The sequence below is a fragment of the Penicillium cataractarum genome (assembly GCF_028827025.1).
Source record: "Penicillium cataractarum strain IBT 29864 chromosome Unknown utg000005l, whole genome shotgun sequence".
In the NCBI taxonomy this organism is placed as follows: Eukaryota; Fungi; Ascomycota; class Eurotiomycetes; order Eurotiales; family Aspergillaceae; genus Penicillium; species Penicillium cataractarum.
Window position 1 is genome coordinate 346,813 of NW_026622741.1, and position 13,727 is coordinate 360,539.

General features: G+C 49.6%; 7 protein-coding genes across 7 annotated transcripts; 3 read left to right on the forward strand and 4 right to left on the reverse strand.

Moving 5' to 3' along the window:
- Nucleotides 1-27: 27 nt before the first annotated feature.
- Nucleotides 28-1,585, reverse strand: N7496_005897 (Chromatin modification-related protein eaf3; the record flags this gene model as incomplete). The annotated part of the gene is made up of 4 exons (XM_056698826.1): nt 28-206; nt 272-650; nt 947-1,181; nt 1,428-1,585. 4 exons carry the CDS (start codon nt 1,583-1,585, stop codon nt 28-30), a joined length of 951 nt encoding a protein of 316 aa, XP_056554239.1.
- An 805-nt stretch (nt 1,586-2,390) lies between these two features.
- N7496_005898 (Cnl2/NKP2 family protein) lies at nt 2,391-2,993 on the forward strand (the record flags this gene model as incomplete). Its single annotated transcript, XM_056698827.1, has 1 exon — nt 2,391-2,993. The coding sequence occupies one exon, from the start codon at nt 2,391-2,393 to the stop codon at nt 2,991-2,993; it is 603 nt and encodes a 200-aa protein (XP_056554240.1).
- Nucleotides 2,994-3,742: 749 nt separating this feature from the next.
- On the forward strand, nt 3,743-4,216 carry N7496_005899 (Ctf8 family protein; the record flags this gene model as incomplete). Its single annotated transcript, XM_056698828.1, has 1 exon — nt 3,743-4,216. The coding sequence occupies one exon, from the start codon at nt 3,743-3,745 to the stop codon at nt 4,214-4,216; it is 474 nt and encodes a 157-aa protein (XP_056554241.1).
- Nucleotides 4,217-4,945: 729 nt separating this feature from the next.
- N7496_005900 (4-hydroxyphenylpyruvate dioxygenase family protein) lies at nt 4,946-6,318 on the forward strand (the record flags this gene model as incomplete). Its single annotated transcript, XM_056698829.1, has 3 exons — nt 4,946-5,640; nt 5,699-5,863; nt 5,934-6,318. 3 exons carry the CDS (start codon nt 4,946-4,948, stop codon nt 6,316-6,318), a joined length of 1,245 nt encoding a protein of 414 aa, XP_056554242.1.
- A 280-nt stretch (nt 6,319-6,598) lies between these two features.
- On the reverse strand, nt 6,599-8,068 carry N7496_005901 (FAD-binding oxidoreductase; the record flags this gene model as incomplete). The annotated part of the gene is made up of 1 exon (XM_056698830.1): nt 6,599-8,068. One exon carries the CDS (start codon nt 8,066-8,068, stop codon nt 6,599-6,601), a length of 1,470 nt encoding a protein of 489 aa, XP_056554243.1.
- Nucleotides 8,069-8,579: 511 nt separating this feature from the next.
- N7496_005902 (uncharacterized protein) lies at nt 8,580-9,020 on the reverse strand (the record flags this gene model as incomplete). The annotated part of the gene is made up of 1 exon (XM_056698831.1): nt 8,580-9,020. One exon carries the CDS (start codon nt 9,018-9,020, stop codon nt 8,580-8,582), a length of 441 nt encoding a protein of 146 aa, XP_056554244.1.
- A 3,079-nt stretch (nt 9,021-12,099) lies between these two features.
- N7496_005903 (uncharacterized protein) lies at nt 12,100-13,286 on the reverse strand (the record flags this gene model as incomplete). Its single annotated transcript, XM_056698832.1, has 3 exons — nt 12,100-12,718; nt 12,773-13,169; nt 13,223-13,286. 3 exons carry the CDS (start codon nt 13,284-13,286, stop codon nt 12,100-12,102), a joined length of 1,080 nt encoding a protein of 359 aa, XP_056554245.1.
- Nucleotides 13,287-13,727: the final 441 nt, after the last annotated feature.

The window sequence follows — 13,727 nt, forward strand, 5'->3', positions numbered from 1 at the left end:
TGAGAATGTGAATGAGGGCGAAGACGTTTAGTTGACGTCCTTGAGCGACTGCTTGACGTAATAGTCCTCGGCAGAGATGTAATCGGTGCGGAAGTACTTCTCCGAGTTCTTGGACAGCCAGAGGGAGAACTTGGAGAGCTCCTCACGCAGGCGCTGGGTAGCTTGAAGGTCCATGTTTGTCTGAGCGAGCAGCTCGGGAAGGAGGCCTGTACCACGAGAATTAGAATCAATCCAGAAGAAAAAGGGTCAGTAGGAACGAGTAATCACATACTGAAGAGACGGATCAGATGCTCCGCACCATAGACATCGACAGGACCCTTGCCGCCGGGGGTGTTGGCAAACTTCTTGCGGAACATGCGGTACTGAGGGCGCTCGTAGCGGTAGAGCAGGAGCTTATCGAGCATGGTGTCGAAGTACTCCAGAATGCCGGCATTCACCTCGTCGAGGACGTCGACATCGATGCGGCTCTCCAAGCGCTTAGGAGCCTCCTCGTCGCGCCACTCCTGGAGAATCTGGCGGACGGGCTTGGGAGCAGGCAGGCGGATGACGGCGCCGTTCTTGGTAACGCGCTCCCAGTCGTCGACGATCAGGGCCTTCAGGTTGTCCGGCATGACAATGCGGATGGAAGGGCGGGACTGGAAGGTTTCCTCCTATTCGAGTTCAGATTGGACCACGTTAGTTTGATGCTCCTGAGAGGTAGTTCAACTGGTAGAAGGAGCAGGTCCAGTGGTTGTTTTGTTAATTCGTCGGGGGTATTGCTGGGTGAAAAAGGAGCGAGGAATAGGGGGATTCTTCTTGCGAGGCATGATGATTGTGTGCGCACGTTGAAGATGGAAACGGGCCAGATGGATATTGGTTGATAGGTGCTTGGGAGGATTGGGAGGATTGAGATGTAAAGGGAGGTGTTGACGTGGGGATCAAAAGTAGGACGACAACGGTAACGTACCTTCTCGATGTCGGTCTCACCACGAGCCCGCTTGCTGGCGCGGCCGGGCACAGAGTTGCCGCGCTCCTCACTGTCACGAACGGAGCTGCGGTCGGACATGGCGCGCTTCTTGGCCGTGGGCTTCGCATTCTTCTGGCGGGCAGCGGCCTCAACCTCCCGGCGCAAGTTGGCGGCCAGCTCACGGTTCTCCTCCGTGGCCTTACGAAGGCGGTCCTCGAGCACCCAGTCGTCCCAGCTGTGAAAGAAAAGTCAGCACATGATCTCTTTGATATCGTTGGTAACAGAGGCCAGTGTATCATGAGAACCATGATCAACAGACGCTCGTTTGGGGATCAGAGTGAAGAGAGGCACGAACAGACGAGAGCGGTTCTTCATATGACCGAAGACTCGATCCATGGTGCTGGTGGTTTTTGGGATGCAGGGATATCGAGGAATGTGAAGAGGATGAAGGTAGAGGTGCAGAGGGAAAGAGCAAACTTACGTGTTCTTCCAGCCCTTATAGTGGACTAGGTACTCGAGGACGCTCTTCTTGTCCGCGGCGTCCTTGTGCCGCACCTCTAGGATCTTTGCATCGTAGAGTATGTCATGGTGGAAGCAAAGGACTTTCTCGTCCTTGCTGTACATAGAGGAAGCAGGCATGACTGAAAATGGGAGAAGAAAGGTGGGCGTAGAAGAGAATAGTAGGGTTCAGAGGAGACAACAACGACGATGACAATGTCGATGGAGAGAAAAGGGTAGAACAGTCGCTGTAAGCGGTACAGAACTTGCACTCTGAAAGGGTTGAACGGAAGTTGCAAGAACAAACTCCAAGAGGGGATTCACAGTCCTTAAAAAAGAAATCCCGTAGGCGGTGTACCAGAAAGGATGGTGTTGCCTTGGGATAGGCAGCGTCTGGCGTGTTCTGGAGGTTGATATCTCAGTCTTGCCTGGAGACAATTTGCCCAGGCACCGCTGGGATAAGTCGGTATGTTGCCTGATTGAAGTTCAAATCCAGCCCTGCCTAGTCCTCAATTGCGAAACAATGGAGTTTGAAACAATGGAAGCCTTTAGCGTGGATGTTGTGACGCGTGAATAGCTGTTGGAGCACTGAAGATGGTGAGGAAGTGCAATTCCAAAAAAGGCGGAAGTGGCCCCTTGGAGAAATCGGGTGCAAAGCGATAGTTCTAGACAGAGGATAGAAGAAAGTCCACAACTCCGTCCCCAAATATGGATATCTTTGAAGTATTGCACAATAAGTTCTGTTGCACAAGTGATTCTGTGAAGTACTCGGAGTGCAGTAGGAGATTCCTGGTTATCGCCTCCATCCTCCACGGCAGACACGTGATACGCGCCTCGACGGGAGACGCGACGCGGCCAATTCTCATTCGGGAAATATTCGAACTTGCCATTTACTCGACCGGATTATTTTGATTGAGGAGATTCAATCTATTCAATCCATTCAACCATGGCACCTTCGGAGGAATCTATTCTGAGCAACTTTCTGCTCTCGCCGGCGCCACTGCCCACAATCATCTCCCTGCAGAAGTTCACAGAGCTATTCCCCAAGCGACTACGGGGTCATCCCCATATTAGGACCTTGTACCGGGAGCTGCAGCAAGTCCGGGAACATGACATGGACCGGGTCAACGAGAACATCGATCTGGAGATCCGTCAAGGCGAGCGACAGAAAGCCGAACTTCGCAAGGCCAGACGTGCGACGGGCGTTGAAGCTGCCAATGCCGAGGAGCAGCGGGAGATGGATATGGATCTCCATCTGTTTGGCCAGAATTTGAACACCGGACCAGATGATTATCATTCGGTGGATAGTCTTCTAGTGGCGATGGAGACTGCCAGTGCCAACATTGAGCGCGAGATAGCCGATATTGATCGAGAGGCTGCGGCCCTACTGAAGGAACTCAATACGACGGTTGGCGATTTGAGTGATCTTCGCTACGGTAAATTGCAGGGACCGGCTGGCACTGCTAATACGCTGGCCAGCGAGACCATTCAAGGCCTGCAAAACCTCGAGGAGGCTTGTTACAAGGACATGGGCTCTGGTCCTTCGTGAGTCGGCAGATGCTTTGAATACGGGCGATAAACTGCCCTACTCAATCAACTCAATACATGTGGCAGAACTTGATTAGAACCTCTCGATCGTCTACGGTGAGTGACTCCTGTGGTCATGTTAAAAAAGAAGCGAATGGCTGACTTTGCAGACGCTTTTGCCCTGCATAAGGCAGATCATCATTATGGACTTATTCTCCCCCTACTGAAATTTCTCATTGAGAGGTTCGAAGGAGACCATACCTATGGCTAGACTGCTCTGAACCATCAGACCAACCCTGGGAGGGGACTGCCAAGAACTTCTCGAGACTTTCCTTCTATGGCAACCGGCTTGAAGAGTTTCTTCTGACCGCAAAGATGTGATTGGCCGGACAAAAGACGTCAGCGTCTGTATCACGATGTACACATGATTGCCTCGCAGAGAAGATGTCCTCGAGTGGCAAAGGAGAGCCTCATAAGCGACAAAAGGAAGGGCTTAGAACACTATCCTAGCACAATACAAATTGCATTTGCCACAATCTCGTCATCAGCTCCTAAATTGTAATTCAAGTATCAATTCATCGGTGCTGTTTTGCCTTCTAAGCTCTTATACTCAATCCAGTATTTCACTCCCCACAGTTTCAGTGTGGGGTCGATCGACGGGACGCGACGCGGGTCGCGTCTCTCGACAATCTTTAGCTTCAGCATTAACCTCGCCCGGATCAAATCAACACCCTACAACATCAGTACTAAAGGCTACTCAATCATTCAATCATGCCCTCAATCACACTACACACACGCTCCTCTGGGATCACCCAAACTACGCCCGCAAACGCCCCCTCCCACCCCGTCCACAACCCACTTCCCCAACTCCTCCAAACGCCCTCAGGCCTCGCTCTCCTCGAACTCCAGGCTACAATCAACGTGCCCACCTCCGAAGCCGAGCAAGACGACCGCAGCGAAGACAATGGCCTCGCAAATTCCACCTCCTACGAAACCCCGATCGGCAAACTCATGTTCCCGGACTACTCGATCCATAACCCGGACGACACGAAGTGGATGAAACGAGTGTACCTATACGTTGGACGGTATCAGCGGATGACCGGAGAGGTCAAGAAGCTTCCGCGACCGATTGCGGTGCTACAGAAGAGGGCTGGGACTGTTGGGACGGAGGAATTGGAGGTGGTGGAGATTGTGCGGTATAAGGTGTTTTTCAAGAGCCGACCGGAGCCGGTGAATGATGTTTGAGGGGGAATGTGCAGGGATGTTTGTATATGAGAGATTGATGGATATTCTACGATGGAATTGAGGCACAAGGGAGCTGCTTCCTGCTGGTACTGGTACAGGGCTATGGGTGGTGTGTCTGAGAGACTACAACACGGCTATGGGACATGCTGTGCCAATCGGCCCTCACGGACGCAACCACGGACTGATACAACGTTGCCCAGGTCTTGAAACACCAGATCTACAATGTTGCTCCGTTGTCCTGGGCTCACTCCCCTGTGATGATTCCCCAAGCTACGATCTGCTCCGTCTCGTTCGGATGACCGTCGGGACAACCAAGGGATAAGACACGGAAGGTCCATGGCTTCGCAGTTGACTTTGCAGCTCCCTTATCTCCAGCGAAGATATCCGAAATCACAAGGGAAAAAGATATAACCAAATCACCCAGTGATATCAGCATTGCCTCGTATATCTTATCGCCAAGGCAAGAGTCGGACCCGCGGGAAGCCGGGCAAGGAATGTGTGACGAGAAAGTTTATGCACACGATCCCGAAACCAAACCTTGAAAAATAAGCTTTGTCCCTGTCAGCCATCCAGCTTTCATGTTTCTCCCTCCTTTCCAGTTCCATATCTTCTCCCTCTACTTCAATTGACACAGTCAACAACTATCGACGGCGAGGAAAAAGCAATTCCTCGCCATCGACATCCCTTGCCTCACTCAACCCCAGAAACACGCAACAAAAACAGCCCACCATGACCATCCCCGCCGCAGACGAAACTATCTTCCCAACAAACCTGGGCCCCGAGTATGTCGGCTTCGACCATATCCTCTGGTACGTCGGCAATGCCAAGCAAGCCGCCTCATACTATATCACCCGCATGGGCTTCAGAGCCATCGCCTACCGAGGTCCAGAAACGGGTTCACCCTACCTGGCCAGCTACGTGATCGCCAACGGTGACGCGGTCTTCGTTCTCACGGGACCAGTCTGCGGACCCTCTCGAACCGAATCCGAGACGGAGAGCAACAATGCTTTACAACGGGCGACGGACGAGGACCGGGCGGTGCTAGCCGCGATCCACGAGCATCTCACAACACACGGAGACGGAGTCAAGGACGTCGCGTTCCGGGTAACCGGTGACGTGGGCGCGGTGTGGAAACGCGCCGTTGATAACGGGGCTGCCGCCGTGGCGGAGCCGAAGAGTGTAAAGGCGGACTCTGAAGGGGATGGATACATTACGAGAGCGACGGTGGGGACGTATGGGGATACCGTGCACTCGCTGGTGAATCGGGAGCATTACAAGGACAGTGCGCCGTTTTTGCCGGGGTATCGGGTCATTGATGAGGAGGAAGATCCTATTAATAAGGTCCTGCCATCAGTCCGGTTTCTGGAGATTGATCACTGTGTGGGGAATCAGACGTGGGGTGGAGTGGATCGGGTTGTGAAATTGTATGTTGGAGTGCCCCTTGGAGAATGAGATGATGAGGACTAACAAGATCTGGGTTAGCTACGAGGAATGTCTGGATTTCCACCGCTACTGGACGGTCGATGACAAGGATATGTGCAGCGATTACTCTGCCATGCGTTCTATCGTGGTAGCATCGCCAAATGAGGCGATCAAAATGCCCATGAACGAACCTGCCACGGGCAAAAAGAAGTCTCAAATTGAGGAGTACGGTTTCCCCCATAATGGACATCCTACCAGGGTCCTATATTGTATCAAACACTAAAAACAACTCCAGATTCGTCGACTACTACCACGGCGCAGGTGTCCAGCACATCGCCTTCCGCTCAGAAGACATCGTCTCCGCGGTCACAAACCTCCAAGCCCGGGGCGTCCAATTCCTCAAAGTCCCCAGTACATACTATGCCGACCTCCGCCGGCGTCTCTCCCACGTCTCCTGGACTCTAAGCGCGGACGTCGACGTTCTAGAGAGACTAAACATCCTGGTCGACTTTGACGAGCGTGGATATCTACTGCAGATCTTTGCCAAGCACGTCGGAGATCGACCAACAGTGTTTGTGGAGGTGATTCAACGACATGGATTTGATGGGTTTGGAGCGGGTAATTTCAAGAGTCTGTTTGAGGCTTTTGAGAGGGAGCAGGCTTTGAGGGGGAATCTGTGATCTGTTATGGGGACTGAGATTTGATATCTCGTTGCATTTTAGTTTAGATTTGCTAGCCCTAGCCATAGTTAGTTGGCCGGGGGCTGGAATATTCTCCCCTCTCGTTGTGGTTGACCTAAGAGGTTCTAATAGAAATGAAGCAGTCCTCTCCGAAGCACTTCGACTACTATCTACTACAAACGTACAGATGAAGGATTCATAGCCCATGCTCTTCCATATTCACATTAACATACTATCATAGAAAAACTCCCCCCTTCAACGTCCTGCCCCTAACTCGATCTCACTCAAACGACCAACCCCCAGTCTTCTCCACAAAAAAGTTATCCGGATCATAAACCTTCTTAATCCCCTTCAACCTCTCAAAAGTACTAAACGAGCTCAACGGATCCTGATCCACATTAGCATCATTAATAAACAACGGCAACCCTTCCGCATTCCCAGTTCCAGCCACCAAATCCCGATAACTCTCCTGCACAGCGTTATAATCCGCCTCACTCATGCCCGGCGGGGTGGTTATCAAATAATTCAGCCAAAACCACGGCCCGTCCGGCATCTGCATCGCATTCCCACCCTGGCTTTTACTCGCATCCGTCAAACTGCGCGGGACGGGCTGGAAGTCCAACGAAAGCAGTTCGTATTTGCCCTTGTTGGATTCAGCCCACGAGCGCCATTTATCCAGGGCGGTGGAGTAGGAGTTGTTTTCTGGACGGTGCACGCCGACGCGGAAGATGTTTGCGCCGCGGGAGAGCTCTGTTGAGAGGGGGATGGGCATGTTGACGACCTCTGGGTATGTTTTTATACTCAACGTGTTGAGCAGGTGTGGGATGGAAGTAAAATTGTCAAAGGCAGCTCCTGAATCCGGTCCGTCATAGACGAGGAACATGATTATCGCTTCGTCGAGATTTAGATTTAAATCAGGGGTTGGTAGTTTCTCGTAAGTACCGATAATAGCAGCCTTAGGATCGGTATTGTATTTGATAAAGTTGCCAATCGCCTCGATGACGGTGTCTTTCTGGGGAAACGCGTAGATGACATTTCCAGCGTATAACTCGCCGATAGGTCGACTTTGCACGGTATACTTTGTGACGACGCCGTAGGCATTGCCCCCGCCGCCGCGGGATGCGAAGAAGAGATCTGGATGGGAGGATTCGGACGCAGTCACGATTTCACCGCTTGGCAGGACGATTTCCAATTCCCGGAAGGAGTCGCAGGCTAGACCGTACTGCGGCGAGAGATAACTCATGCCGCCGCCGAGAGCGAGGCCTGTGCCTACGCCTGCGAGCCGGGCGCCGACGACGGTGCGGTTATACTGGACGTAGTACTCGTATAGATCGCCGAAGACACCGCCAGGCTCGTAGGTGGCGAGTGTGGTGTCTGGATCGTAGGATTTAGCGGTCATTTTGCTCATGTCGAGAAGGACACCCGCGTCGACGGAGGAGAAGAATGTGTTTGGATTGTGGCCGCCGGCTTTGATGGCGAAGCGAGAGTCTGCTGTGCGGATGGCTTGGAGAGCTGTGGAGACGTCTTGGGCGGAGGCTGGGTAGACAACGCAGGAGGGTTTGTAGGCATCTTGCAGGGTATTCCAGTACTCTAGACTTTCGATGTATTGGAGGTTGAGCTGACTACTGACTACCTTTGAAGAGCCTAGTTTGGTGGTGAGGTTGGTGCAGGCTGCGGGACCGGCCGCTGTTGAGGCTGTAGTCTCATGGATGAGGGCGCCTGCTAGCAGGGGCAGGTAGAAGGGTATCATGGTGATAATGCTTGACACCAGAAGATTGGTTTTGAGGGGCGCGTCGGGGCTTCAAATAGTTCACATTCCATTATGTATGGAGTAGGGAGGAGTGCTGTATATTCACATGAGGAAAGAGTTGTATACTGTTATGTATAGACAATTGAGGATGATCCCTCGGCATTTGTATACGATAGCAATACGATAAACTCGGGAATGGGATACGATGGGAATACGCTAGTTGGAGGGGGAAGGGGAAGGATTCACTTGGCCTCAACGGGGTAAGAGGAACGGCGATCATAATCTCTAATAGCCTCAACGAAGGAGAACCTAGAACTAGTGTGAGTGAACGGCGTGATCAAGGAAGATCAGTACCTAAATTGAGGATCAGATTAGCCTCTTTTAGGGCACACTCCGAGATAGTGCTTGATTATGCAGGGTATACTTCGGATGTTGGAATAATGAGAAGAAGCAAAGTGTGGGGGAATTTCGGAGACGCTGCAGATCATCCTCGGAGTTAGTAGAGTTCCCATTAATGGGAATTCACAAATCCGAGGCTCTTCTTGATCCATTTCACAGCAGCTTTGAAGCAATCTTTAACTGTCTCCCAAGCCTGACTGAGCTGGTTCCAAATTCCCTTTAAGAATTCCGCAACCGAGTGTAAGACCCGATTCAGCTCACGGATGACAACATTCAAGAAAGTGCCAACACCTCCCTGCCCTTTACTGAACGAGTCGGCAGCCTTGGGTTTGTCCTCCTCGTTATGAATGCCGTTATCGATTGCTGCGATAGCTTCATCTCTTGCGGCATCCACTTTTTGGTTCAATTCCCCTTTGAGCTTCTCACTACTATCAAAAATTTCGCGCTGCCAAGCTGGCGGGTCTGGTTTTGTCCCCTTTAGGGCTTTAACCTTTATTTTGAAGTTTTCAAACCCCTTTTCGCATCCTTTCGCGGTTTGAAGGTTGATATTCATCAAATGCTCCTTAACGCGAGCAAGATCTCTCTCTCTATCATGGCCTCCGCCATGTCTACCGCCGCCATAGACGTTACTGCGGCTTATTGTATCATCAACTAGCGTGATCGTATCGTTGGCGACGAGACAGTTAATAGGGCCGAAGTTTCCAGTGGACACACAAAAGTTTAACAGGTTGGCCCGATTATGGATCCGCCCCTTCCAGTCCTATAACTCAGAAGTGGCGCGAAGATCGTTCGATGTATGTTCATTTTGTTTGATATAAAAGTAGATTGAACTGGTATGTGAACTAGTGTTGTGAACTTGTAGGTGAACTAGTAGGTGAAGAAGGGCGAAGAAGAGTGGTATATATTTAGCTTGCAAGTTCAAAAACCCGATCGTTGCTAAGTTGCTCATTATATTTAAGTCAGATCATATTGCCACTCAACCGTCTAGATCCGTTCATTTCAGCACATTATAAGACATTAATACCTTAACGGTTCAGGTATTAATTGATCATTAACGGATTTCTGCCATGATGAGGTATCATGCCCATCCGAAGGTAGCAAAAGAAAACCTCCGTATATATCATGGCTTCAACTGTACCATTGCCTTAAGAGATGAATGCAGGCATTCTAAGAAGTAGATCTGGATAGACGGGCCTAGATCACGCATGAAAATCACATAGAGCACTTTTGTGATACGGAGTTGAGAGTGACCGAGTAGTTTATGACGTCAGTGAGCTAACCCTATCTAGGTGATCTATGTCTGGACCTTTAAGCATTCCATAGATCTATAGTTGAAATATATGATCGGCTACGAACATCAAACTTTATTCTAAGTCACTTACATACATACGCATCATGCAATCTATCAACTACCGAGTTATCGTAATTCCAAGGGATTTAGTACATATTACGAATAGGCAGTTAGGCGCTAAAATTTTAGTCACGCCTCTATAGCCAGTTGCAAAAATAGCAGGAATAATATTAACTACTACTGTAAACGGCTAAGGTTCTATAGTTCCGTGCGTGGGTCTAGTACTAAGAAAGAGGCTGACTTTTAAGATGCTAAGTTTACTTCTGTTTTCGTTTAAGTTAAGATTTATCCGTGCCCTCCAGCGCCACCACTCGCTCCCGTTCATGAGTGCGCCACCTAATCATTACCACCGCCCGTTCATTACCAATTTTCGAATAAATCATGCGATTCATCAACCAAACTAGCAAACAACACACTAATAATCCACGAAAAAGAGCTCTCCTCTCTCCAAAGCTTCGTTCCTATTAACAATTCCTCTCTGCATACCTTCGTCCGATAGCTGCGAAGGTTTAAAACCGTATGCCTTTTCCGCCTCCCGATCGATCTTCCGCTTATTCGCAGCAATTTCTTTCTCTTTTCTCGGTTTAATCGATCGATTCGCATCACGAGGACATAGAATACCATCCTAGCTTAGCGGTTTAACCTTCCGTCTAGTGTTTTTACGTAGTTCTAATTCGCCGAATCGAATCCTATGTTATCGCAAGCTCTTCGAGCTTAGTGCGCTAGTGCTCAAAGGCCCTAGTTAACTTTCGCTATGCTTTCTCCGAAGTAAGGGTGAGATCCTTAAGTAATTTCACCTAAATATATTCTCGCCCGTCCCCCGGGGGGCATAGTCTCTGACAGGTGCTCTAGATACCTCATATCGACATTCTGCCAGGCAACCTACGCAGTATCAACCAAAATCCGCTTCGTTTCGTCGAGCGAATTAAAGTTAGTAATAATAGATAGACTACTGATCAGATTAGCCTATGATAGTTAAAAGATTATTTTATACGATTAACTAATAGTACTACTAGTAAATACCGCTTATTAGTACTAGACAGTTATTGCTCTAACGCCTCACAAAGAACAGAAATTACTCTGGCCGTGGATATCTTCTCCTAACCTGCAGCCAGCTAGTCCCGTAATAAAAGTTTCTCCTCCAGATTACTCCGTCGCGGTCGCAAATGGATAACTCTAGGTTGGTATCTCTCCGGTGTACAGCAGCCACCTCCGTTGCCCCAGGGAATTTTTTCTCACCAAGAAGTTCCCACTTTCTCCACTGGTTCTCTTTCCTTGAGTGGTAGACACCACCATCACCACTGCAAATAAAGAGATGCAGCTTGTCGGATGGTTGTGATACGGCAGCTATATTTGCCCCTGGGGGGAAACAGGGACTTTGCTTGGTATAGCCGACGATGCTCCAGTCAAGCCATGTAGTCAACCCTTCATGCCAGTGGGAAGTGTACACCTGTCCATCCTGCCCGCAGAGGAACACATCAAGCTCGGTTGGCGTACGATGCACGGCCGACACATTTGCTCCAACCGGGAATTGAGGGGTGTTGTGGCTACCCCGAATGATGCTCCAGTCAGACCACATTTTTGAACCCTCATCATAGTGGGAGGTATACACTTCTCCATCTTTCCCACATACAAATAGGTCAATATCAGTGGGTTTGCGGCTAACAGCCGATACATTCGCTCCAGTCGGAAATAGGGGAGTATGGCTTGCCCGTGTGATGCTCCAGTCAAGCCACGTCTTTGAGAACTCATTCCAGTGGGAGGTATACACATTCCCGTCACTCCCACATATGAATAAATCAAGATGCGTAGGCCAGCGAGCGACAGCTGCTATATCCGAAGCTCCGGGACATGTTCCACCTATTAATTCCCAACCTGATGGACACATAGGTGGATACCACATTCGAGCAACGTGTGCCCCAAAGGGAACCGTATTAAATAACCAGGAGAATCCACCCAGGCTCGACCATCCACTGGGCTCATTCCACCAGCTGGTGAAGACACCGCCTGAGTGATACACAAATACATCAATTTGGCCTTCTCTCCGTGATATGGCCGTGACTTTCGAGCCAGCTTGGAACTCACCCAGGAGTAAGGTCCACATGTCCGGTGAGTCTTGTCCTTCGGCCCACCAGGAAGTATACACTTTCCCATCCCTTCCACAGAAGAACCAGTCTAACTGAGAAGCCTTCCGTGATATGACAGAGATGGGGATTGACTCGGTCAACGAATTCGAAGCTCCATGTGCTTGTTCGCCAGGTTAGTCAAAGGAAGATCATATTCAGCTAAAGTCCTCGATACACACACATTCTTTTTGCATCAGGTTCACAGCACACTGTATCAACTTTGTATGAACTGCCTCGGATTCGAGGTACACGCTGGTAGCTGACATGATCGTGGCGAATTTCTTATATTCTTCCAAACCAACCTCCTGCAAACCGTGATCGACGTTGAAACGAAAGCAACGATTGGCCTTGAACATCTCTGACTGTTGTCTGTGAAACTGTTCTGCGGTCTTCTCGGTTTGAGTTGCAATGGCAGCGAGCGTTTTGGTCATAAACTTATATGGTCCATCAAAGATCGGTGTTGTTTTTTCGTGTCCGGTTCCGATGGATACACTGCATTTCACCAACTTGGAGAGATTGTCACTATTTGGCGACCAGATATCCTTGGCTTCCTCCCAAACTTCAAAGATCGGATTATTCGCTCCCAAGCCACCATCTGCATACTTTTGCTGCGAGTCACCAACCGTCGCTGGTTCGAAGAAAGTTGTCGCCGCCGATGTTGCGCGCGCGGCCTGACAAATGGTGGCCGAATCAGGAATTGCCTGCCGTTTGGAATCAAAGGATCGAAAGCGAACGGTGCTGGTAGCAATCTCCTTCCTCGTTGCAGTAACAAATCTAGAGAATTCAGTCATAGCACCCGAAGCTAGGTCTCGGTCCTGAGGGGCATACACTTTGCAGTTTCGTTTGCTTCCATCGTTAAGCAACTCCACGTCAGGATTTTTGCCTTCTCCAATGTTCTTTTTAACGATATCCCTGATACATCTCTCAAGAGCAGCAGAGTCAAATCGATCATTAACATCCAAATTCCTTTTAAGCGGAAACCAGGCGCTCTTCTCAAAGATCTCCTTTGAGAGGGTTATGTAAGCCTTGATACATTCACTCACGTCCATCTCAAGCCGACCAAGCATGATTGCAATTAGTCCACCAGTGCTTGTGCCTCCGATTAGGTCGAAAATCTCGCATGGCTTTACAGCATGCAAGCCACCTTCGTTCCTTTCAACGTTAATGTGCTTCATCATAGCCTGGAGGACGTATAGAGTGGATAAACCTCGGACACCGCCGCCATCTGTGACAGACAACTCATTTAGCCAAGATTCATAAGTTTTTCTCATTTCATACCTAGTGAAAGCAAACACAGTCCGTCTTTGTCAAGAGACGAGGGGTTGCTGTCAATTCCAGGCATTGTGACAAAATTCATGGGAATTCAAGGAAGTAGGGTTTGAATGTAGCTTGGATAGAACACTTTGCACTGGTGCCTTCCTTGGATCGGCAGTCGTGACAGTAGACAGTAGTATACCTAGGACCTAAGGACCCCCTGGTAACTGTTCTTTTCTGCTTCGGTGAACTGATAACGGGTGATGTGTCTAGCGGTTCCTGCGGATTCCTCCCTCTTCTTATAGCGATTTTCATGTAAAAAGCGTAATAAATATATCTTTCCAAGCAAATATGCAACTGTGACATCATTATACGTCTAACGCCAATCAGTAGATCAGCTGAACCTGGCAGATTGATAGGATGATTAATACTTTCACAAATAACTAGTTACAATCATGGCGTGGGAGTATGCCGTGGGAGTAGGAGTCACCTGAGCTTTTAGGTCAGTATCTCACCGTGTAGATCATTC